At 39.8% G+C, this 23,151-nt stretch overlaps 2 protein-coding genes across 3 annotated transcripts in view; both read right to left on the bottom strand.

Moving 5' to 3' along the window:
- The window catches only part of HSPA14 (heat shock protein family A (Hsp70) member 14), a 38,098-nt gene extending 15,227 nt beyond the window's left edge, over nucleotides 1-22,871 (bottom strand). For both annotated transcript variants that reach the window (XR_006381400.1, XM_044228843.1), the window contains exons 1-10: nucleotides 22,700-22,871; nucleotides 21,307-21,387; nucleotides 21,151-21,233; nucleotides 12,732-12,780; nucleotides 12,491-12,596; nucleotides 11,580-11,670; nucleotides 10,474-10,578; nucleotides 9,231-9,392; nucleotides 7,335-7,490; nucleotides 4,857-4,959 (exon numbers count right to left, since the gene is read on the bottom strand). Coding sequence is in view for 1 of the 2 variants with exons in the window: in XM_044228843.1 (XP_044084778.1) it covers nucleotides 4,857-4,959; nucleotides 7,335-7,490; nucleotides 9,231-9,392; nucleotides 10,474-10,578; nucleotides 11,580-11,670; nucleotides 12,491-12,596; nucleotides 12,732-12,780; nucleotides 21,151-21,233; nucleotides 21,307-21,387; nucleotides 22,700-22,756 (993 nt within the window). In the remaining variant the exon portion in view is untranslated. The remainder of the gene's footprint in view (nucleotides 1-4,856; nucleotides 4,960-7,334; nucleotides 7,491-9,230; nucleotides 9,393-10,473; nucleotides 10,579-11,579; nucleotides 11,671-12,490; nucleotides 12,597-12,731; nucleotides 12,781-21,150; nucleotides 21,234-21,306; nucleotides 21,388-22,699) is intronic.
- LOC122892397 (zinc finger and SCAN domain-containing protein 20) lies at nucleotides 14,521-19,094 on the bottom strand. The gene is made up of 2 exons (XM_044228844.1): nucleotides 18,403-19,094; nucleotides 14,521-17,884 (listed from the first exon to the last, which is right to left on the bottom strand). Exons 1-2 carry the CDS (start codon nucleotides 18,962-18,964, stop codon nucleotides 17,361-17,363), a joined length of 1,086 nt encoding a protein of 361 aa, XP_044084779.1. The 5' UTR covers nucleotides 18,965-19,094; the 3' UTR covers nucleotides 14,521-17,360.
- Nucleotides 22,872-23,151: the final 280 nt, after the last annotated feature.

Raw genomic sequence — 23,151 nt, 5'->3', positions numbered from 1 at the left:
GGGAAACTGGCAGATAGGCACACAGCTGGTTCCGCCACTTCACTCAGGTCTCATCAAAAGCCACCTCCTTCTATGAGTCTCTTATCTGAAAAATCACCCTTTGTCACTAGCTATGCCCTATCCTGCTTCATTGTTCTTTATAACAGTTATCTTAACTGGGCATTATTTTCTGTGTATGTTCCTTTATACATTACCTGAATATTTCTACTAGAATGTAAGTTCTATGAAGACAAAGACTTCGTGACATTTAGTGTTGTATCCCAAGTGCCTAGAACCTGCTTGCATAGAATGGGCGTGCTCAATAATGAGTTGTGGATTGATTAGTAAATTAATTTGAATGCATTTCTAGGAAATTCAGAAGACTCCATGAAAACTTATTAATAGCAAAAATTCATGAAACGGCAAAAATACAGGGGTGCCTGGGTGGCCCAGTTGGTCAAGTGTCTGCCTTAACCCAGGGTCCCAGGGTGTTGGGTTTTGAGCCCTGCATCAGGCTCCCTGGTTGGCATGGAGTCTGCTTCTCCCTCTCTCTGCCCCTCACCCTGCTCATGCTCTCTCTCAGATAAATAAATAAAATCTTTTTAAAAAGTGGCAAAATTAGATAAATAAGCAAAATCCAGTAAGTATTCCATTTATCAGTGGAAACAAACTGGAAAATAAAAGTATAAATAACATCTCATTCACAATAGCCATAAATCTGACAGCAAATATAGCAATAATTTAATGTAACTACTAAGAAAACATGTAACTGAAAGTACTAGAGAATATCTGAACAGAGAGATACCAACTTCTTGGTCAGGAAAACAATATACTGTAAAGTTCTTACACCATCCCAAATTATTCTACAGTCTTAATGAAACTAACAAAATTATAATAGGATTTTATATAAGAAGCTGAAAAATAATTCTAAAGCTCTCTTGAAAAAGAAGTATGAATAAGAGAATTTTTTTAAATTGCTATGCTAATAATGATTACCTGAATAATACCTATTCAGAAAGTAAATTGTTTTCTGGTGAGCAATATGGCAATAAATATTAATAATTACTTAATAGTCAATATTAAAAGTTTTAAAATTTGGGATTTAGTCCTAAATTTTATTCTAAGGAAGTTAAGGATGTTCACAAAGCCTCAAAGACTGCTTTTTATAAAACCAAAATAATTTCTACAACTAAAATAAAGAATTGGTTTTATTAATTATGGTATGTCAATACAATCAAATACCATGCAGCTATTAAAATTGCAGCTGTAGAGCCTGGGAGCTTGGTTAAAATGGAGGGATTAATCACATCAACTTATCTGTGTGTTCTTCCAAAAGCCCACTAAAATGACAGTAAAGAAATTTAAGACATAAGTGCACTAGGGCAAAATAAATGGGAATGAGATCTTGAGTTTGAGATTTCAACAATTCTGGAAGTTGGGAAAGAGAGGTAACTGTCTTAAAGCAGATGAAGTCGGAGATAACCAAGGAGGAAGCAAGGTGGTCTGACGTACAGAATACCAGTGTGGCCCAGGCCTTGGAAGCACCAAGGCCCACGGAAGGGAGGCTAAAGCAGAGACATGAAAGCAGGGTGACTAACAGGATACATGGAGTGACTGGACTCCCCAAAGCCCTCCCCTCCCCCAGACAGGGGACTACCAGCATCTTCTTCCACACTCAGGGCTGGAGGTCTGGACCAGTTATGGGATGTGGGCACGACACTACAGCACCGGGCAAGTGCAGGCATGGTGCTGAAAGCAGGTGGAATAAGGGCAAGTGTGCATATTAAGGAATAGGAACGGTGACGCTCCTGCTCTCTGAAGGCCAGAAACCAGACCTGTCCTTCTTGAGCAAGAGATCAGAGGATTTTTCTGGAAAAAAACAAGTCCAGATGTTAAGGTGAGAAAGGCAGTGGGCACAGCCACGGTGAAGAGAGAGCCTGGCTTGTGGAGGCAAGAATGCCCAAGCGCCAGCCCCAGCTCCACCGCTAATGTGCTTCCCTTCTTTGGAAACCTCTTCGTTTCCTCACCTGAAGATGGAGATCATGGTGCATACCTCACGGTGCTATTGCGGGGATTAAACGTTTTAAGGCAAGTAAAAGTCCAGTTATTCCCTCCTCCTTCCCTGTAAGAGGATTACACATCCCCTCTCATGGCTGCTGGCCCAACTGGGCCTCTCTGAGATTCAGCAGACTCCCTGGCCCCACTGTCAGGCCTGGCCCTGTGTCTACTTTTGGCCAATGGCGTGTACATGCATTGAAGCACACCGTATCGAGGCGGAAGCTTTTTAAAGCCACGCATGTTCTCGCAAGCTCTCTCCTCCTTTCCCCTCTGCCACGAGAAACGCATGTCCCAGAGAGGGGCTCCTTTAGCCTGGGTCCTAAAAGGGGAAGCAGGGAGAAGAGAGCCAGAGCCAATAGACCTATAGCCACCTTCAGCAGCGCACATGAAAAATGAGAAAAGATTGTCTGCTGGAGAAAACCACTGAGATCTGGGGCTTGTTACTGTTAAGAAGGTCAACAAACTACAAAGACGACTCTATTTTTAAGTTCTCAAAAGTCTATACTTTAGAAATATCTGGGGAGTGAATCTTTAACAACATTCTTAATCCTAAGAATATATCTGACCTAAATGCAAGCAACTGAGAATTTTACCACTTGTGATATCTAAAGGTCAGGGCTCTATGACCAGTTAATGAAGGAAGAGAACTTACTTGTGCCACACATGACATTTCACTTCATCCTTGTAACTAACAACCCTGTAGAATAAGTTATAATACTCACTTACAAGGTAAGTATTTTCACCCTCCTAATAAGGAAGGCTCAGAAAATTAAGTGATTTGGAATTAACCCTCCTAATAAGGAAGGCTCAGGAAACTAAGTGATTTGGAATTAAGTCTACTCTGGAACTACTGGCCATGAGCCTTCCAGTTCAGGTGGGTCTGTCTCCAAAGCCATTCACTTCCCACCACAGCCTCGCTACCATTATACCATATCTCATTCTCCATGATCCATCCCCAGCCCTCAAGCACTGAGCACAAAGCCTGGCATATTATACATGTTCAAAAAAATTCAAAAAACAAAAAACAGAACTTTTTGAATGAAACTGCAAAGAAAACCACCCAAAAACAAAAATTCTCCAATTTCCACTATATAGTGTACACCAAAATAGTTAAAATATAAAAACTTTCAAACCATAGATAATTTAAAAGAAAACAGCATTAAATGTCTGTCATACATCTGAACAGAGATGGAATTTATAAACTTAGAAGCAGCTGAAGAAATCAGAGTGACAGACCAATAGATTTAAATAAATAAAGGAAATTTCTGTATGTCAAGTACCCTCCCCTTCCCTGAGAGGACCAAAAGTAAACAGTAAACTACATGCCTTAGAAGACTGCAGTAAATTACAGTTAATATACTGATTATGTAAAACATCTATACAAAAAATTTTTTTAAAATACTAAGATGTAAATCATTAAAGAATATGAAATAGTTACACAGAAGGAAATACAAGATTAAATAAATATTTAAGAGCTAATCCTCTACCAATAAAATTCAAAAATATCAATTTTCAACAATTTAATGGAAAATTTATCTTTGAATGATAAGACTCAGAGTTGGCAAGGTAAAATGCATATCTTTAGGTATTGCTGATATAGTATTAGTGTAACTCTTTTAGAGAGGAATTGAAGAGGGGGTGTCTGGGTGGCTCAGTCATTAAGTGTCTGTCTTTGAGTCAGGTCATGATCAGAGGGTCCTGGGATCGAGCCCCACATTGGGCTCCCTGTTCAGCAGAAGCCTGGTTCTCCCTCTTCCACCCCACTTCTTGTGTTCCCTCTCTCACTGTCTCTGTCAAATAAATAAATTAATTCTTAAAAAAAGAAAAAAGTAATTGAAGGTAAAAATAGCCTAATACTATTTATACTCTTCAAACCAATAATTCTACAATAGGAATCCATCCCAAATAGGGTAAAAACTGATGTCCAAAGATGGGCTTCACTGTTCAGCAGAGAGAGAAACCCAACTTAGTGTCCCCAATAGAACACAACAGAATGAAATAATCTGTGGTGGCTTTCCTTTCCTAGGACGCTAAGAATGTATTTTAAATTGTCTTTAAGAACATTATACAGTAATATGGGGAAAGGAACTGGTTATAATATTATATAAAAAATACAATTCAAAATTGTACGTACAGATTGGATCAGTTAGAAATGTTACAAAATACTGATTTGTATTTTGTAAAGTGCTTGCCTTTTGGTTTTTCCTGAATTTTCTTTCATGACTACTTATTATTATTGTAGCAATGAAAAAAAATATATACAGTTTAAAGGAGTAGAAATATTCTTGGGGGGGGAAAGGAAAACATTAATAATTTGAATATTCTTGAAAAGTCTCAAAATACTTTGCTACATGAACAAAGAGAAGCAGAATGGTGTACCGGTTAAGAGCAGATTCAGGACCTACAGGGAGTTAAATCCTGCCTCTACTGCTAACCACACGATTCCCAGGAAATTACTCATTTTTCTGTATCTTGGTGTGTACACTCATAAAATGGGGATAGATAAAAGCACCTGCCTCATAGAGTTGTTGGTGAGTATTCAGGGAGTTAATTTATGTAAAATACTTACAGTATTTTACAGTGCTTTTGCAAATAGTAAACATGTATGCATCCATCAGCTTTTGTTCACATCTCAAAAAATATACTGGAAAGAAACTATTCTTTTTTGCTAGGAAACTGGAGACAGTATTAAAAAATTCAATTTTCCTTATTCTTTAACACAATCTCAGAAAATATTTAAATTAATAAAAATAGTATTTCAATTACAAAGGGCTGAATTCCAAAACTGATACTACTCCTAAAATATATAGAAGTATTACCTTGTTGATATCATCTGCTGTAAATCCAGTTTGTTCTAAGAGTCCTCTGATTGCTTCTATACATTTATTAAAAAGTGGAGAACAGAGAAGTTCAAATCTTGCTCTGTACACACATAGGAAAAGACATAGAGAAAAGGCTTAGTACAATTAAGACAATTTTTCTTGTGAAGAGTAATGCCCAAACCTAGTATAATGGTTCTCTTAAAGATAGGTTTATGATCAGAACAAGATATTAAACACCTAACAGTGTAATACCATGGTGGGGAGAGGACACCTAAGTTATTCACCTACAAATGTATGAAGACATTCAATGTCAAATTCAGAAGATTCTTACCCATAGCTTACTTGTAAAAGCTTTCAAAAAACCTAAAAATAAATACTCAGTGTATGGTATTTCTAGCAAAGCCATAGATTCAAATTCAAACTCCATTTGGAAGCTTTCGCTATTTTTATATATTAACAGTTTCAAAGATTATTTCTCATCATTTTTTCTTTATAATCTGAGACTATGCTGTACGTGTTTAGTTCTCTTACTGAGAACTAAATGCTAACACATAATTTTAAGATCTATGATTATGAAAAATGTACTCCCTAACTTCACACTAAACTTAAATGCAGATGACTGATTTTTAAAATTATTTGTACTATCTATACATACCTTATAGTTGAAATCGTTGTGATAAAGGCAAAATTTCCTTAATGAAAAATTATAAATTCTATTTCATTCCTGATAACCAAGCAATAATACACAAGTACTTGGACAAACTCACCATTAAGTTAGGAATTCTAGAAACAGAAAAAATACACAACACTCTGCCCACAAAGAGATTTCCATTTAACACCTTTCAATCTTTTGGGTCATAGTTTGAAATCTCTCTTAAAAGAGCTAGCAGTGCTAATAGAATTTTCTGTGAGCCACCAGGCTTCTGAGACTATTGGGCACTTGAACTGTGGCTAGTGCTGAGGAATTGAATTTTTTATGTTATCTATTTCTAATTAATTACAATTTAAATAGCCATAGGTGGCTAGTGTCTAGAGTAGTAGTAGTAGTAGCTAGAGTCTTCAGGAAAGCCCTGGGAAATAAGGAAGCTAAACTATAAGGACCAAATGAAGACTGAATTTAACCAAATACAGTCAGTGGAATCCTAAAAATAATACTGTAATTCTGGAAATTATTATTACATTTCCAAGTCACCTGTTAGGTTGTTGGGAGGTTTAAACAGTGAACCACTGCTTGCCATTATTAGCGTTAATAATATGCAAGGCAAAATGATAGGGCAATGTCCTCCCTTCGGATTCTCTGAGTACAGGTGTAATCACCTGTAACCAACATTTTGGATTATGTAAAAGATTAGGAAATTTAAAACAACTTTATGCAAATTAAGCCTGTGTTTACTAAGTAAACACTAACAAAATTTAAAATGCTGACAACAGGGGCACCTGAATGGCTTAGTGGGTTAAGCCTCTGCCTTAGGCTCAGGTGATGATCTCAGAGTCCTGGGATCGAGTCCCGCTTCAGGCTCTCTGCTCAGCGGAGATCATGCTTCCCCCTCTCTCTCTGCCTGCCTCTCTGCCTACTTGTGATCTCTCTCTCTGTCTGTCAAATAAATAAATAAAATATTTAAACAAAAAAATAAAATGCTGACAACAGATGACAGAGGCAACAAAACCAAGACAGTCATGAATCTTTGGTGTCAGAATGTAACAGAGAGCATGAACTCTGGAGTCAAGCTTGTGGGTTTTTTTTTTTTTTTTAAAGATTTTATTTATTTATTTGACAGAGAGAAATCACAAGTAGACGGAGAGGCAGGCAGAGAGAGAGAGAGGGAAGCAGGCTCCCTGCTGAGCAGAGAGCCCGATGCAGGACTCGATCTCAGGACCCTGAGATCACGACCTGAGCCGAAGGCAGCGGCTTAACCCACTGAGCCACCCAGGCGCCCAAGCTTGTGGGTTTTGAACCGCTGTCCATCACTAATATTACACATACTTACCCCGTAATCCTGGGCAAGAATGAAACTTCTCTGGTTCTGCTTCCTTGTGTGTAAAATAAAGAAAAGAATCCTACTTACCTCATTGGGTTGTTATGGGGATTTGATGAGTTAATATACATTACTACTTAGACTACAGCCTGCCACACTGTGTTAACTATTTAGTTTGACTAAGTACCATTGAAACACATGCAGCTCACATAAACTTAACCAACAACCAGCCTTTCTTTCAAAGACCTAGGATTTCTTTTTCACACACTATTCTTCCTAGCTGTCGGTAACAGGGCAAGCAATTACAATTGAGGTAAGTAGCTTTGGAGCCGTTACTTAGTCTAACAAGAACTAGACCTTGGAATAAAGACAAGAAAGCTCTCCCTCTACCGATGGCTAATAAATCTCAAAACAACAACAACAAAAAGCCCTAAGTGAGAAAATTACACCTAAAAAAAAGTCTTTGGAATTTTTTAGGTTTTTTGAATTTCAGTTTTACCTGGACACGTTGCAGTCAAAATCTTGACCTTCATACAGTGAGTCAAGGAAACAATTGGCGCTTCCCAAGGTTGACAAAGAATGCTTTGCAATGTCAGCACTGTTCATCAGCTTCATCATGGCTCGGGCATTCCCTCTCACGTCATGTTTGAAGGATCTAAATCAAAAATACAGTTTCTGGAGCTTAAAAATTCCTAGGCCATTCATATATAAATTCTAGTTATTAGATTCTATACATTAGAATTTATAAAAACTCAAATCTGGACAATGCCTACTAGGATAACAATATAATAAATTCATATTGATATTAGATTTTAGTAACTAGCTTTAAAACCCTTCAAAATGTCTGAATAAATTCTTTGCAATTAAGAGTCTCCTCAAGAAAAAGAAATGAGTATTTTTGATACTTGGAATTGCTAAATTCTGTGACCATAATAACAGACTGTCCTTTGAAGAAGTAGAGTAGCTACCATCTTTTGGCAGAAGCAATAAACAAGAGGGTGACGGAGATTATTTTGACCAGGTCAAGTCTCCTATCTCTCTCCGTTTATAAATGCAGCACAATCACAGTTTAATGGTATAAAATGATCGGTCCAGCACTAAAAAAAAAACAAAAAAACTAAAAGGGTTTTTTCCCCCCTAAGATTTTATTTATTTATTCGACAAAGAAAGAGCACGAGAGAGAGCACACCAGCAGGGAGAGTGAGAGAGAGAGAAGCAGGCTTCCCCACCAATCAGGTAGCCTGACGTGGGGTTCGATCCCAGGATTCTGGGATCAAGACCTGAGCTGAAGGCAGACGCTTAACTGACTAAGCCACCCAGGTGCCCTTAAAAGGGTTTCTTTAAAGAAATTTGACATATATAAAATATGTAAAATTACCATTTCTCTATCCCCAACACAAGTTAATTGTTAAAATTACTTGGCACTGTCTCTAAACATGTATAATAACTGGAACTGGTAGTCAAATGAACAACATCTTATCCTGGAGTTGAAGCACTTTCGTAACAAAAAGCAGTATAGGTCTCTACGAAACAAGTGAGAACCTACTTCTTTTTCAAGACGTTTTTTTACCCAGTCAGTTTAGTCAAACTGATGAAAATACTGTTTTGTGTCCCCCCCCAAAAAATTTTTTTTTAAGAGTGGCAAAGTCTAAAATATAAGATTTATTTGGCTCATGATTTTGAATGGATAAATTATACCCAGGACCAAAACTGAAATATTCCTTGTGTAATTAATATTCCTTGTGTAAGGCTAGTAATTAAATAAACACTCCAAAGACACTAATTCACTGGGATGTGACCATGACGTAATGTAATCTTTATCAGCTCTAACCTTTTCAAATTTGTTTAGAAGGTAGTGAGCCCTCAGTGCCTGTACCCTCCTTTATCTAGACATAACAGCAGCACCTGAGGAATTATGAATTTGAACTTGGAGACCCAAGTTCACACCGTTCAACATCTGGTGGGCCCTCACACTAATTGAAAAGTCAGCACACTGTGCTGCGCAACTTGGCCTCTGCTTCCCTGCAAATGCTGGGAGAGCACAGGATAACACTGACATGAAAATATCCAATGCACTGGAAAATAAAAACAAAGAACAGGTCCTCCTTCGAAGCAGTGCAATTTAAAACAAAACAAAAAAACAAAACAAAAACCCTGAAGAGAAACTTTAATCAAAACATCATTAAGGGCACCTGGGTGGCTCCATGGGTTAAAGCCTCTGCCTTCGGATCAGGTCATGATCCTGGGATCGAGTCCCGCGTCAGGCTCTCTGCTCAGCAGGGAGCTTGCTTCTCTGTCTCTTTCTGCCTGCCTCTCTGCCTACTTGTGATATCCATTTGTCAAATAGATAAAATCTTAACAAAAAAAAACCACCATCAAGTCCATTAATACTCACCTCTGAAACTCCGAAGCTAGGTACTGTGCTAAGGTTTCTGTGAAATGTGTACCTCCAATGTTATCATCAGTGTTCGTTGAAAGAACACGGTATATTCCACTGTTCACTTCCATGATACTGACAGATAAGGATGTTCCTCCAAGTTTAAAAACCAAAATATTGCTTAAAAGAAAAATAACATGAGTAAGTTATGAGAGAATCATACCGTTTTAAAGTAGGTTGGACATTAGAAGTTAACTTAGTTTAATCCCTAATCATAATAAGAAAACTGAAAATCTCACACGAGTCAACTTAGTTGTCCATGGTCATCACTTAGTGCTGAATTAAACCTAGAACCCATTACCCATATCTTCTGATTCAAAGTCAAAGTTCATTTTTACTTAGTTGTACTATTAAAATTTGATTTTTCTGAGTAACCAGAGTTCAAGATACTTTTTTTTCTTTTTAAATTCCAGTATAATTAACATACAGTGCAAGATACTAACCTTTCCAAGCAGAGTTTGCAATTACAAGTCGTAAGAGAATTAAATATAGAAATTTTATGTGCTAATATTGACCAAGTAACTACTATAGTAACACGTTCTATAAAAATCAAACATACGTAAAACTAGAAGCTAATTTCTGATATTCTAGGATTATCTAGTTCACCTAAAACTGTTTTCCTACGGATTTAAACATACTAGTTTTTCTACCTGTGAAATAGGAGTAAGGTGAAACAACTAGGGAAAATTGGCACATCTGTATTAATCTCCCTCCCTAAAGGTGCCTGTGTCCGTTCTATTAAGACAAGTTTTGACAACTAAATTAGGAGTATGTCTTACTATTTTATTACTAAAAGACATCTCAAATCCTATGCTGGACTCTCCCCATCTCCTGCCATGAAAAATGTATGTAAAAGTACTCACTCTTTCTAAACATGTTCAATAATTGGAATTGATGGAAAAATTAACAGTGCCCTAGCCCGAGCTAGAATTTGGTCGGGCTTGTAAATTTCAAATCTTTCTCCAATAAAGATAACATGAGTGATAAGAAAAGGATAGGAAAGCTCACTCTTCCCTCTCGTTATGTCCTTTCTCTGCTCTCCTAGGACGTCTTTCTCATCTATTTGAAAATCTCTAATGCAGTTTCAGGATCTTTTTATTCATAAAGGCTTTATTTATATAATAATCCCTACTGATATAAATGTAGTAATCTAAAATATTTTCTGCACTGAAAACCTTAAAGCTGCAAATATGGTTTTTACCTTTTTCCAGTGGGGCAGTCTTGTCCAATTCCATAAGCCAGAAGAGCTGCAGATGGTTCATGGATTAACCGCAAAACATTAAACCCAGCAGCTCTGGCTGCTTCCCTGTGGATGATTTGCATTCAATAAATTTAATATCAACATGTTCATCAATACAACATGTTCAAGTATTTTCTTAACAAAGAAAATAACGTGTGCATGTATGAAGGAAAAGGAAAGCTCTCAAAAATGCCCATGCGTATAAACTTTAGAGATTAATATTAAACAAATTTAATTAACAATGTAATTAATTATAACTTAGTAAAGATACATAAATTAATAAACAAATTTATAATACATTTTGGAACTCTCCAGTTTCTTTAACTTGGGGTCACAGTTTTAACAGTTTTAACATTCCACAAGTTCAAGTATATTTAATTGAATTGCATTATTATGCAATTATCTGTCCCAGAAGCAACTCAGATGCTTGCCAAAGTCCCACATGAGACTCTATTCCTCAAGGCAAAGGCATGCACGGTTGCCAATTATACCTAAATAATGACCCATAAAAACTAAAAACTAAACCCAACTTTTTTTTTTAAGACTTTTTTTTTTTGGACACAGAGAGAGAGTGAGCAAGAGGAGCAGAGGGACAGGGAGAAGCAAATTCTTTGCGGAACAGGGAGCCCAATGTGGGCCCAATCCCAGGACCTTGGGATCATGACCTGAGCCAAAGGCAGACATTTAACTGACTGAGCTACCCAGGTGCCCCCCCAACTTAGATGTAAAGATCTAAGGTGAAGAAATTATTGCAAATATTTTCATTGCAAAAAACTGTGTATTTTTATATAATTTCCACGTAAACCACTTAACCTGGTAATTAAAAACATTTCCGATTGAAACAATTAATAAGGTACATCTAATTTTATGTTCTTTTGGCATTTCATAAAAGACAGGAAATATTAATGAACATTACTAGACTTTCTACCATAGTATTTATATATGTAACTATAATCATGTTTACAAATACAATTTTATCGCCAAAGGTATTTTCAAATACAATTTTACCTTTTACTACATTATGATATGAAATCTATATTTCCCTTAAGCAAATAAGATAAACTTACCCAAGAGCATTTTTTTGCTTTTCTCCAAAATCAAATGGAACAGTAATAACTACATCATTTGCATCTGAGCCCAGTACAGAATGTGCTGTTTCTGTGTATAAAAAAATATAAAAATAAATTCCAAAGACAAAAAAGAATCACGACACTTTGCAGTTTACTAATTTGTGCCAAAGACCTTCTCACTGTAAAGATTTTCCAATTCACCTAATTGCCCACCCCACTCATTTTCTTCTCTCGCTCTCTTAAATCGTGCAGGACTTTCTGTGGTTTTGGAAGTTTGTGGACATGGAACTAGGTACTTTCCAAAACGCCTGGCTCTTAGGCTTCAAAATGGCAACCATCTCCCAAATTAGCCTGGTTCCATTAAGAATGAGCTGCTAATCCATTAGTGTGAAGACAAGCAGCACATTAGTTCAACACATTAAAAACCTGCCTTCCATCCCAAAAATTTATAACGTAATTCCAGAGCTGAAGTGAGCCTTATAAATACTCTACTCCAGAATTTTCCAAACTGTTCCACAGCATGCCACTCAGCTTCGAGCCTTCGTCAGAAGTGGTGGTAAGCCAGACCTGCTTCATCTGCCTAAATAACTGCTCAAGGAGCACTGTTAATCTTGAGCTAAATGTTGAGCTAAATCTTGAGATAAAATGTTCATTCTTCACCAAACTTATCTGGTCACTTCACTTTAAGAAGCTGTGAAAATGCTAACCTGGCCCCACCCATAACATTACTTCTAAGACAACAAAAGTCGGGGAAGGAAGTCAGTTGATCAAGGTCACAGGGCTGGGTAGTAAACCAGACAGATCTAGTGTTAGGTCTCCTTCATCTATTCCATTACCCTGCTTCTCTCCAGATCAAGAAACACCTCTTTTTTTAAAGGTCAACCTTTAAAAGATCTTTTGCTCAATACCTTTCATCTTACTAAATATCAGTCTGGCAACATCTTCTGGGTTAACAAACTTTGTTCCTTCTCCGGTATCTACTTCGTATCGTAACTTTCCATTTTTTTCAATGACCTATCAAGGAAATTGTTAAGTGTGTTAGATGAGGAATAATTGTAATACAAACACAAAATTTTAAAATAATATTATAGGTTATGAATTTGGCAATTACTTTGTGTAATAGAGAGGTAATAATGGAACCATACTCACTAAACATTTACTTTCCTTGATGTATTTCTGAGCCTGTGGATCATCAGAGCTGTCCATAAAGATAAAGATAAATATTAAAATCAGTATTGTTGATGTGTAATATTTAAAGATTATATTTTTCAATACAACTAAACAAATATAAAAATACAAGCAATTATTAAGTAGCCTAATATTAACAAATCATGATATAGAGGATAGGATTAAATGGATATAGTATTTATAATGGTTAGTGATTCTATTAAAGTGTTAATCTTTACATCTAAAAGTAAATAGCTCTTATTTGTTCTGATCTTGCTATTAACAGATGCTATACATTTGGGGGTAATTCATAATATCAGTGATTTTATGTCACATACTCTCTCACCTATGATCTTGAAGACCCAATCCCTGAGATGAAAAGGCAAGAAAATATTTCAAAGTAAGGGCAAACCAGAACACCTAGCACCATCTTTGTTTCTTGGCTTCTGAAGATGAATCAACATGCAACGTCAAAAAAATTGAGCAAAAGTACACACGTTGTAAATGGAAAGGTACAATATACTGCAGGTACATAGATCTATAATGTCCTATACAAATTAAGTAGTAAATAAATATGTATGAAAATGAAAAAAGTAACAATGGGCGTAATGTTGCTCAAAATACCAATTTGTGCAGACTACAAAAATGTTCTTACCTATTATTACCTCACTTGATCTTCACAACACTTAAGTGGGGTTAATTCGGCAGGTATTATTTTAGAGAAAAGAGGTCCTTAGGGAATCAGTGACTTAAAAGCTAGTAAGGGGTCTTCTCTAGTTAGCCTTCTGCTGTTTGCACTTCACCAACTGCCTCCCAGTAAGAAGGTAAATGACTTAAATACTCTTGCCCCTTTGAGCAGTGATAGGAGTCTCTCATCCTTTGCTTAATTTCATCTAGAAATTAAAGTAAACCCTTCCAGTTAACCCTTCTTCCAAGGCATAGCTATTCCATCCAGGGATCAGTTTTAGTAAGAGGAGTTGGAAATGAATAGGGACAATCTGTGCAGTTACTGAACACCCAAGGACCCTAACAAGAGGAAGACAAAAGGGGTTTCTGCTGGACTCATGCAGTTCAGAAATCTGTCTAGAACACTTGATGATCCCTCATACTTCCTTCTCTATTACCTAAAAATTGATAGAGGGGAAAACAGGTAAGGAGCTTGCCCTAAGTCACAGGGTTAATTCATGGCAGAAGGGACTGGAATCCAGATCTTTAATACAAAGTTTGGTATTCTTTTTACCTCAGTCCTCCCTCCCTTCCTTCCTCTAAATCCAATAATCTAGTATTTAGACTACATCCTGGACAACTATTTTAAGGGTCTTACCCTTAGATAAAAAAAAAGATGAAGACAACTATTTTAAGGGTCTTACCCTTAGATAAAAAAAAGATGAAGTCTACCCATTTTAATTTTTTTGCACCAATGTAATTTCAGCATGACACTTAACAACTGTTTTCTTCAGAAGAGAATTTTAGTCAACCAGGACAATTTACCCTGTTACCTGTAAACTATCTGTGAGCTATATTAGACAAGGTAATTTGCCAGGAAAGCCTATATTATGGAATTTAAATAACTTTTAGAAATGGAAAATTACTTCTCAACTGCCCTGCAAAGAGGGTCCTTCTCGTGTGAGGACAGGAAGCACAGAAAGCTCTTAGAGCCAGATACAGGCGAGACCCTGGGGATTAGCTGGTAAAGAAAAAGAAAGCAGAACGTGGACGTGACAACACATGGTCATGGATATTGCCAGAAAGTAGCGGACTGACCCACAAGTACATACAAGTGAAAACTTTATTTGTCCACACCAGGATTAAATCACTTAACAGAAACACAAAGGACGGTGGGAAGTTGGCATACACAGCACCTCATTTACATCATGGTCTTTAGGTGGCCGAGTGTTAACCCCACCACTGTATCACCACCTCTACAAGCAAAGCCACTTTCTCTTCCTCGTCCTTCCTTAAATGTCTCTTGCACCGTCAGCAGGCCGTCGGACCTGGCACACGCAGCACTAATGTGCCCCAAGGTCTTCTTCCCCATTACTGTCACAACACAGCGCCTTCCGTGTCTGAAAGTGTTTTTACATTCATCTGTTCAACTGGCCCTCACGACATTCCTGTGAGGTAGGTAGGAGGGTGATTTGTTTCTCCCTCTGTGGGCGAGGAACCTGAGTCACAGAATGGTATATTGATCTGCCAAAAGACGGGCAGATACGAATGGCTGGGCCTAGAGCTTAGAGCTTAGGCAGGATTTCTGAGCTTGTTCTCACTCATGGGGCCTCCCCTTAACAATATTTCGCCTTTTTCTGTTTATTTCATTAAGAATTTTCACTTTAGTTTTATTTTCATGTGAAGGTTATTTCGCCCAAAAGATTTTCATGATACTACCTTCTGAGTTTTACTCCACTTTTGTTCTTTAGCACTTCTCTTATCTCAAATAAATCCCTGCCTACGTACCTTGCTACCATTAATAGATTAATATAGTACAGGCCTAACTCTCTTTCAAGTACTGCCCTGTTTTTCCAGAAAGTCTACATATCTACATTAGTGTTATCCAGTTATAAATGACACACATCCCTCCATATAAAGGCATAAAATAATTTGAGAAAATGCACATGTATAGATATATACCCATTTCACTGCCTTGGTATATGCTTCTTTAAAGCAAGGAACCTATGTATGGTGTGATGCTTATTTAAGCTGAGTATATTAATAAATACTAGGATCACAGAATGCTTCCTTAAAATACAATTGTTACCAATAATTCAAACATACAATATGTGGCCGTAGTTGAAAACACAGCAATTAAAATTTCACTTCGCCTTTTTTTGTTATGCCACTTATGACAATTTTTTTTTAGAACTGGAAGGTACTAGAAAAGTCATCTAGTACAAATCTCTCCTTTTAGAGAAACTGAGGCACAAACAGGGCAAGTCATCTGCCCTATGTAACAAACTGTAACAGCGTTAGAACCCAGTTCTAACTGGAGTCCAGTGTGTTCTACCACACCAGCTGCCTTCTACATTCATCTCCCACTCATCAGAACAGCTTGCTCGCTTGCCCTCTATTCATGGTTCCAGGCATATTCCCACTATTGTTTTGACTATTTCTCTATGGATCTGTATTGCCAGCTTTGAGGTAAGCACCCAAGCCTACAAAATATAAAACAAAATCTCTTCAAACATGCCTACACTTGTTTTGTTTATTTATTTATTCTTAGCCTGTAGACTGGAGGAAAGCTTTTTTAAATTCCAAGGCTCCTATTTGTATCTCCTTAAAGTACTAACTAAACCACTTAAAAGCTTTAAGTTAGTTTGATGATGGCCAGTAATGGCATTCCTTCTAAAGTAAACTGGAGTATGGTTCAACACCTTTGTATCTCCTAGAGAAGTATGTATGTTTTGGGAGGGAAAGGGATGTTTCTGTTGAGGGCTTTGTGCTTAAAAGCAGTTAACTCTGCAGGCAGTCTTATCCACACCATCCTCAATTGTTCCCAAAGCTATACTCTTCCACCATATGTCATTAACAAGGTGAACGTCTGTTTACACAGTATGAGAAAAAGTGATTTTGCAAAGCTCCCTAGAAGGACAGTTTTCCAGGGCTTGCTTTCTGTAACATGTGAGACAGAAAAGAATGAAAATTAGCTAAAAACATTTGGAAAACAGATTCTAAATTGTTTCCACGTGTTGTTCAAATGATACCCAACCTAAAGACATGTAATTATGCATATAAAGGGACCCAAAGGATATGGAATGCAAATAATTTACTTACATTTAATGTTTTATAAAACAGCCAATACCTCATTAGAGATTATCAGTATGAATTGTAACACACAACTGTGGCTCCCTGTCCATTCTGAATTATATCCTTATAGTGATAAGACACTAAGAACTAGTAAAACGGAGGGAATGATGGTTTGACCACTGAGTGCTTACTAGCAGGTATGTCACAGACACAGCAGTGAAAACGTAAGAGATAAAAGTACAAATACATACATCTATATTAGCCTAATGAACTACAGAGGAGGAATTTAAAAAATGAAGATCTTACAAGAATCAGTCAGGTTAAACCAGTAAAGATTCAAGCAATGAGGTCATGGTATACACCGTAATTCTGTATCTTGTCAACTAATGTGCCTCTCCCTAGCCTTACCTCGGCCAAGGTCAGATGCATTAATAACTTACATGTATATAGTGTGTAGTGCTTTTAAACTTTCAAACTCTTTCACATCTATTAGCCATTTGATCCTCACAACAACCCTGTGAGGTAGGCAGATCAGGAGTTATTACCTAGCCCCCATTTTACAGATGAGGAAACTGATGTAGAGGTAAACTAAACTGCCTCGCGTCAGAGGGAAAGCCACAGCTAACTAGCTCTCTGGACTCGGCTCCATCTGTTTCCTAGGAGACCGCTCCTCACACATCCGAGAGGTCTTTCAATTAGTGGAGAAGCTTGGGAAAAGCAACTAGCGTGGATCTTCCCGCCACCCTGCGTATTAACGGTTCATCCGCTCTTTATCCCGAAGGACCTGTAAAAGGAGCCAAGGTACCAAAAGGCAGGTGTTGGACCCGGGCTTCTACCACTTTAGGAAAGAGACTCTTTTGCAATCAACTCCTAACTTTTGGTATTTGAAATTAACCTCTGAAGCAATTTTTCAAGCCCTAGCTGAAAAGCACCGGTGGCCTCTTCCACTGCCGTTGCCAAGCGTCTGACTGCGATCACGGCATCCCTGCGGAGCTCGTTGGCAGTGTCTTGCTGAGCACTGGCCTCCTCACCAATAGCAATCAGCCTGTCCAATTTTTCTTCCTCACGCTTTGAAAGTTCTCGTGCCAACCTCCTGTTTTCTGCCAACTCAGCTGCAATAGTCCTGGCCACTGACCGCCTTCTTCGCCTCGCCCACCTTGGAGGGGGCTCACTGGTCAAAGGCCTATCCCCACCAGAAACAAAAGGAACTCTGGAGGAGACGACCGGAGGCCGCTGTGTGGAGGCCACCCCAGGAGTGTTCCGGCTGGTACTGGCGCAGGGACTGGGCTCACTGGACACACCCAGTCTGGTCATGGGGCTGCTCTGACAGGGAGCAACTGCACCTCTGAAAAGGTGGTGGGAACTGCTGTAGCTGGGGGTCCCTTGAGAGCACCCTGAAAAACAAAGCAACAATGTTGCAAAGAGGACATTCCTGCGAAGGGAATGCTTGGAGCCAGCAGCGGAGCTGAGAGACAATGACAACACTGTGGTAGTTCCTGGAAAGGCCTCTTTCCACAAGGGGTTGGGAAGATTTCAATGCCTTGGTCTGGACACTTCTGCCGACCGTTATCTTCCCTCCAAAACCTCCCCGCTGCCTTCTTGAACCCCTTTCCACGCAGCCAGCCAACCCAATCTCAATTCTCACGTTCCTATGCACCCACTATAAATAATGCCAAAACGAGTCTGGTTCTAAAGAGTACTTTTTCCACATTTCAAAAAATCTAATACCTTATATACCTAGGGTCATTGCTTTTGAAGACCTGGAGCCCCTTACCTTACGAGAAGGCTTAAAAAAACAGAGGGCATGGGTCAGAAATGGAGACAAAGTTGAAGAGAACACCATCCAAATATATACTGCTGTTTAGAACCAAGTGACTCTGGTACCCCAATCCTTCACATGCTTGGGAGTTACCTGCACCCGAGGATTCATCCCAGGAGTCCTCGAGGTCACTGGTTTCTCGCATCTGGTCACTGATTCTCAGTTGACAATCCTCATCTGATTCCTTAACTGTTTTCAAGATAGGCTGATGATCTGCTGCCTGAGTCCTTTTTGCTCTGAGAAGGCTGGTGCCCTCCTCCCCTGGGGTGTCAGAGGCCACTAGGTTCTGATCACAGTGCTTGGCCCAAGCAGCATCCTCCATTAAGTTGTCTGGGTCAGTCACTATCTGATTTCGGAGAAGCTGATCCAACGTATCATAAAACGGACAGTGCGGCGGATCACCCACACTCGTGGCATGGGCAACGTACGCCTTTAAATACAACGCCTTCAGAACTTTAAACTTGGAGCGGCACTGACGTTCGGTGCGGCGGAAGCCTTCCTGCTGCATCCGCTTAGACACAGCCTGATAGACATCCGCATTATGATGCACAGTCTGGAGGCGCTGGATATACTCTGCCTCGCCTAGTATGGAGAGAAGAGTTCGCGTCTCCTGCCGGGACCACCGGATGCCCGCACTGCTATTGGAACTGGCCATAGTGGACCGGGAAGGAAGGCTAGCTGCAGGAAGCTCCTGGGCTGCAAGGTGAAGGTGAAGGTGTGGGGAAGCTCTGTGTGCTCTCAGTGTACTTCCAGGAGCCAGCCGATTCTTCCCTCTCAGGGCTAATTGTTGAGAAGCCAGGTCCAAGGACCGCATTTCTGGCTGGAAGGCCATAGGGGAATGAGAGTTACAGGGAGGGCGTAAGGATAACTGTGGCAGCAAGTCAGGTGGTGCTACCTGTGAGTAGGGTGCAAACAGGGAGGACGCCAAGACCGAGAAAGCCCAACTGTGAGGGTTTGCCCAGGACAGGTACTGGACCAAGAGCTCAAAAGGACATTACTGGCTTGGTAAAAGGGGACTGACTCCTCCACAAAAGAGAGAGTGCTTCTGAGACTGGGACCTGATACAACTGTGTCTATCTGTAAAAATCACCACTGTCTTGTAAGTAGGCTAAGGTGGGAATACCTGGGCCAAGAGACAGTTCGCTCTAGAGAAGTGCCAGCAAGACCATGGTGGAACAGGTCTGCAGAGCACTCATCCTTTACCAGCCTTGGCCTCAGCAGCCTGCTGTGGTTACATATTACATCTGACCGTCACCATGGCACTTTGTTAAAAGATAACTTTTGGGGCCAGAAAAGTAAGCTTAATTTCTTCCTGATAATACAAAGATTTTGCATGGTATGGCAGAACACAACCATATCATTACTCTGATCATCTGCCCTAAAATAGCAAAATCCAACAGGGCCACCAGGAGCTACATCTACAGAAATGTTCTGTATTTTGACTGTATCAATATCAGTATCGTGGTTGTGATACTGTACTCTAGTTTTCCAAGATATTAGCATCCAGAGGAAGTGGTAAATCTAGTAATACATTGGGTCTCTCTGTATTATTTCTTACAACAGTGTATAAATTTACAATGATCTCAAAATAAAAAGTTTAAAATTGAAAAAAATCCATACTGTCGTCTTCTTTTAGTGAATATAGCTTCAAAGCCGTCTAGAGCTTTTTAGAGATTTTATAACCTGCAAATTTTGACACCAATTGATTTATTTTCAATACGCACAATACTCAGTTTTGTCAACACATAAACGGAGAGGGGAGTATATTTATCATCACAAAAATTTAAATTCTGTCCAAAATACCCTAAGGAGAAAAATAAATCAAGTTCAATTTAACTAAATATAGGTAAAGGATAACAAAAAATATCTGTATGTATAAAAGAAATAAATATTAGATTTATCTATAACCCCCAAATCCCAAGATCAACATGGGGCTTTTATACTTAAAATTCTCAAATGAACAAAGCAGAAAGGGAAGATGAACTTGGGGCTAAGAGTTAGAAGTCCTGAACTCAGTCCTATCTAGCTCACCCCCCTAACTAACCAAGCAATTCCATAACTTCTGTGTGTCTTGATTTTCTCATCTACAAATGGGGAGGAATAAAACCTGCCTTACCAATCTTTTAGGGATTTGAGAGGATTAAATAATAGATGTGAAAGCACTTTGAAAATTTAAAAACACTGAATCAAGTATTACTACTCCAGTGAAAATGAAAACCCCTAATTATTATGGTAATCTATAATTTGAGGAGACAGAAGTCTGGAGAAGCAATCCTCTTTAATCTTTTAATTAAAGATACAACAGATGATTAACCTGATTCTTACTTAAGATGTTAATTAAGCTGTTTCTCTAATGATTAAATCTGTAAGCCAACTGGAAAAGTTAGTCCCCAGAAAGTGTCACAAAAGGACCTGAGAAAGAAAATCAATAGTTTCTATATAAATTATGACCAATTGTAACAAATTTTGCAAAAGTCAGCTACAGTGCAGTTAGACTTCAAATTCCCACAAAATCTTTCAAGTTCCCTCTGTCATGTAAAAAGATGAAAAGTCCAAATTACCACTTCTAAATGAAACATTATCCAACTATTCGAATGTTGGCATTTATCAGTAAAAACAGATCTCTGAGCGAAAAAACAAGTATCTGAGTGAATCCCATCCCTGAGAAAACACAACACTAATCATCAAAAGAGCGAGCCTACTGGGATAATCTCTGAAATGATTCAATCATAAAAAGCAACAAAAAAATCAAACTGATGTTTCTAGTTTCATATCACATTATGCTGAGAATGTATGAACATATTTTATTTCCATATGGAAAAGTATTATTTTATTCCATACCTTCTGCCAAGGATCTGCTTTACTTTCATTACTGTATTTGAAATATTTCTTATTCTACTCTGTTTTGCTGCCAATCCAACAACCTGAAAAAGAACAGCATATTACAATGCATGTAATTTTACTTATTTCCAAATACAAACATGAGGGGAATAGTACCTCTTCATTTTCTGTGTAAGCAACAACAGCTGGAGTAACTCTGTCACCTGCATCATTTGCAACCACATCAGCCCGGCCATCCTGGAAAAAAAAAATACACAACTCTATTAGATCTTTTTGGGGGGGTGGATATAGACACACAGACACAGACACATAGACACACACACAAATAGTCTCATCAGACATATGCGGGTCAGTTTTACATTGTCATACCTGTAGGAAAAAAAAAACCACTGTATCAATACTTTAAACTTGCAGATTCAACTGCCATTATTAAATTCCTAGATTTTATATAGGGTCAACATTTCACAAACAACTGTCTCATTTTTTCAATCTGCTCTAGTCAATAAATGGATCAAACATAACTTTCCTGTATACAATAATAAGATTTATTATATCACCCTTTCCAGTTTTCTTTCTTTTCTGACAAATACATTTTTCTTCCTTTTTCTGCGTATGATGAAGTAGCACACTAAATCCCTTTGGTTTTTCCTTCCAAATCACTTGACATTTAAATGCAAGACTAGTATCAAGGGAGTTCATTATTATTGTTCCTTCCACCTCCCTACTGATGAGAAACGAACTACAATTCCTTGTTAAGCCCCTTCATTCAAGAAAGGTCAAGTCAGTAGAGCACGCACCACCAACTCGCTTCACGAGCTTCGCAGGATCATCAATTCCAGTTCCAGATCTCGACCAGCAGGTCCCTTCCTGGCAAACCTTTGTAAACCTCCGGGTCGGGATGTTCAGGTCCACCTCCCGGCCAGCAGCAGCCCTGCGGTCCCCGGGGATCATCCCCCTCCGGGGCTTCCTGCGGCTCTGACATCCCCGAGACCTCCCAGGCCCCCTACTGCCCAGACATTTCCCCGGACCGCCCCTACTCCGGCGTCCAGCGCCCACGAGGTCCTCGAGACCTCTCCCGGCCTCCTGACGCCCTGACGTCCCCAGAACCGCCCCTCTCCCGGTCTCCCGCGGCCCTCATGTCCCCGAGACCCTCCAGGCCTCCTGCTGCCCTGACGTCCGCGGGCCCGCCCGACTCCGAGCCTCCAGTGCCCACGACGTCCCCGAGATCCCTCTGGGCCTCCAGAGGCCCTGACGTTCCCGGAACCGCCCCCCTGTAGGCCCCCTACGGCCCGGACGTTTCCGGACCCCGCGCGCCCGCGTCCTCACGACCTCTGCCAGGGCGCAGCAGCCTTTTCGGAGGAGCTGCGGAGGACCAGGCTGAGTCCGCACGGTCCTTCAGCTCCAGATTCCCTGCTATAATGTCTTTCCGCAAGACATTCCTAGGCCGGCGACACGCTGCTCACAACCCCATAAGAGACCAAAGGACCTGCCCCGCACCCGGAGAACTGGGGGGCCATCAGGCTGGAGCCCAGCTCCCCCAGTGCCTCACCTTATAGACGGCCACGCAGGCTGATGTACAGCCAAGGTGAACTCCGATGGCCGCCATGAGGCGGCAGAGAAGGCGGCAGCAGTAACGAGTGGTCTCCCTGTGGCAACAGCTTCGGGCCTCGGAACAGCCCCATCAGGCACCGCGGAAACTTCACGTTCCCGCCCGCCCACTGCGTCCGGTCCATCCGCCGCGGCCTCCCGCGTCGCCACCAATCAGCGTGAAGGTTTCGCCTTTTCTTTCCGACTGCGGGCGAATAGCTTTACTGCGTCCTCCCACCCAAGCCCTGCCAGAATCGCAGCGCGTGTGCGATTTTGCGCACGCGCCAGTCGGGGAGGGACTGGAAGGGACGTCTTGGTTCCTCCCCCTCCTAGTTCCTTACGTGAAAGCCAATGAAACTCGTGATTGAATTGCGTCATTTGGCCCAGCAACTCCCGGCAGATTCCGCCGCCCGC

The sequence above is a fragment of the Neovison vison genome, chromosome 12 (genome assembly GCF_020171115.1).
Source record: "Neovison vison isolate M4711 chromosome 12, ASM_NN_V1, whole genome shotgun sequence".
NCBI lineage: Eukaryota > Metazoa > Chordata > Mammalia > Carnivora > Mustelidae > Neogale > Neogale vison.
The sequence above is the reverse complement of the archived record's forward strand: the minus strand, read 5'-3'. Positions and strand labels throughout refer to the sequence as shown.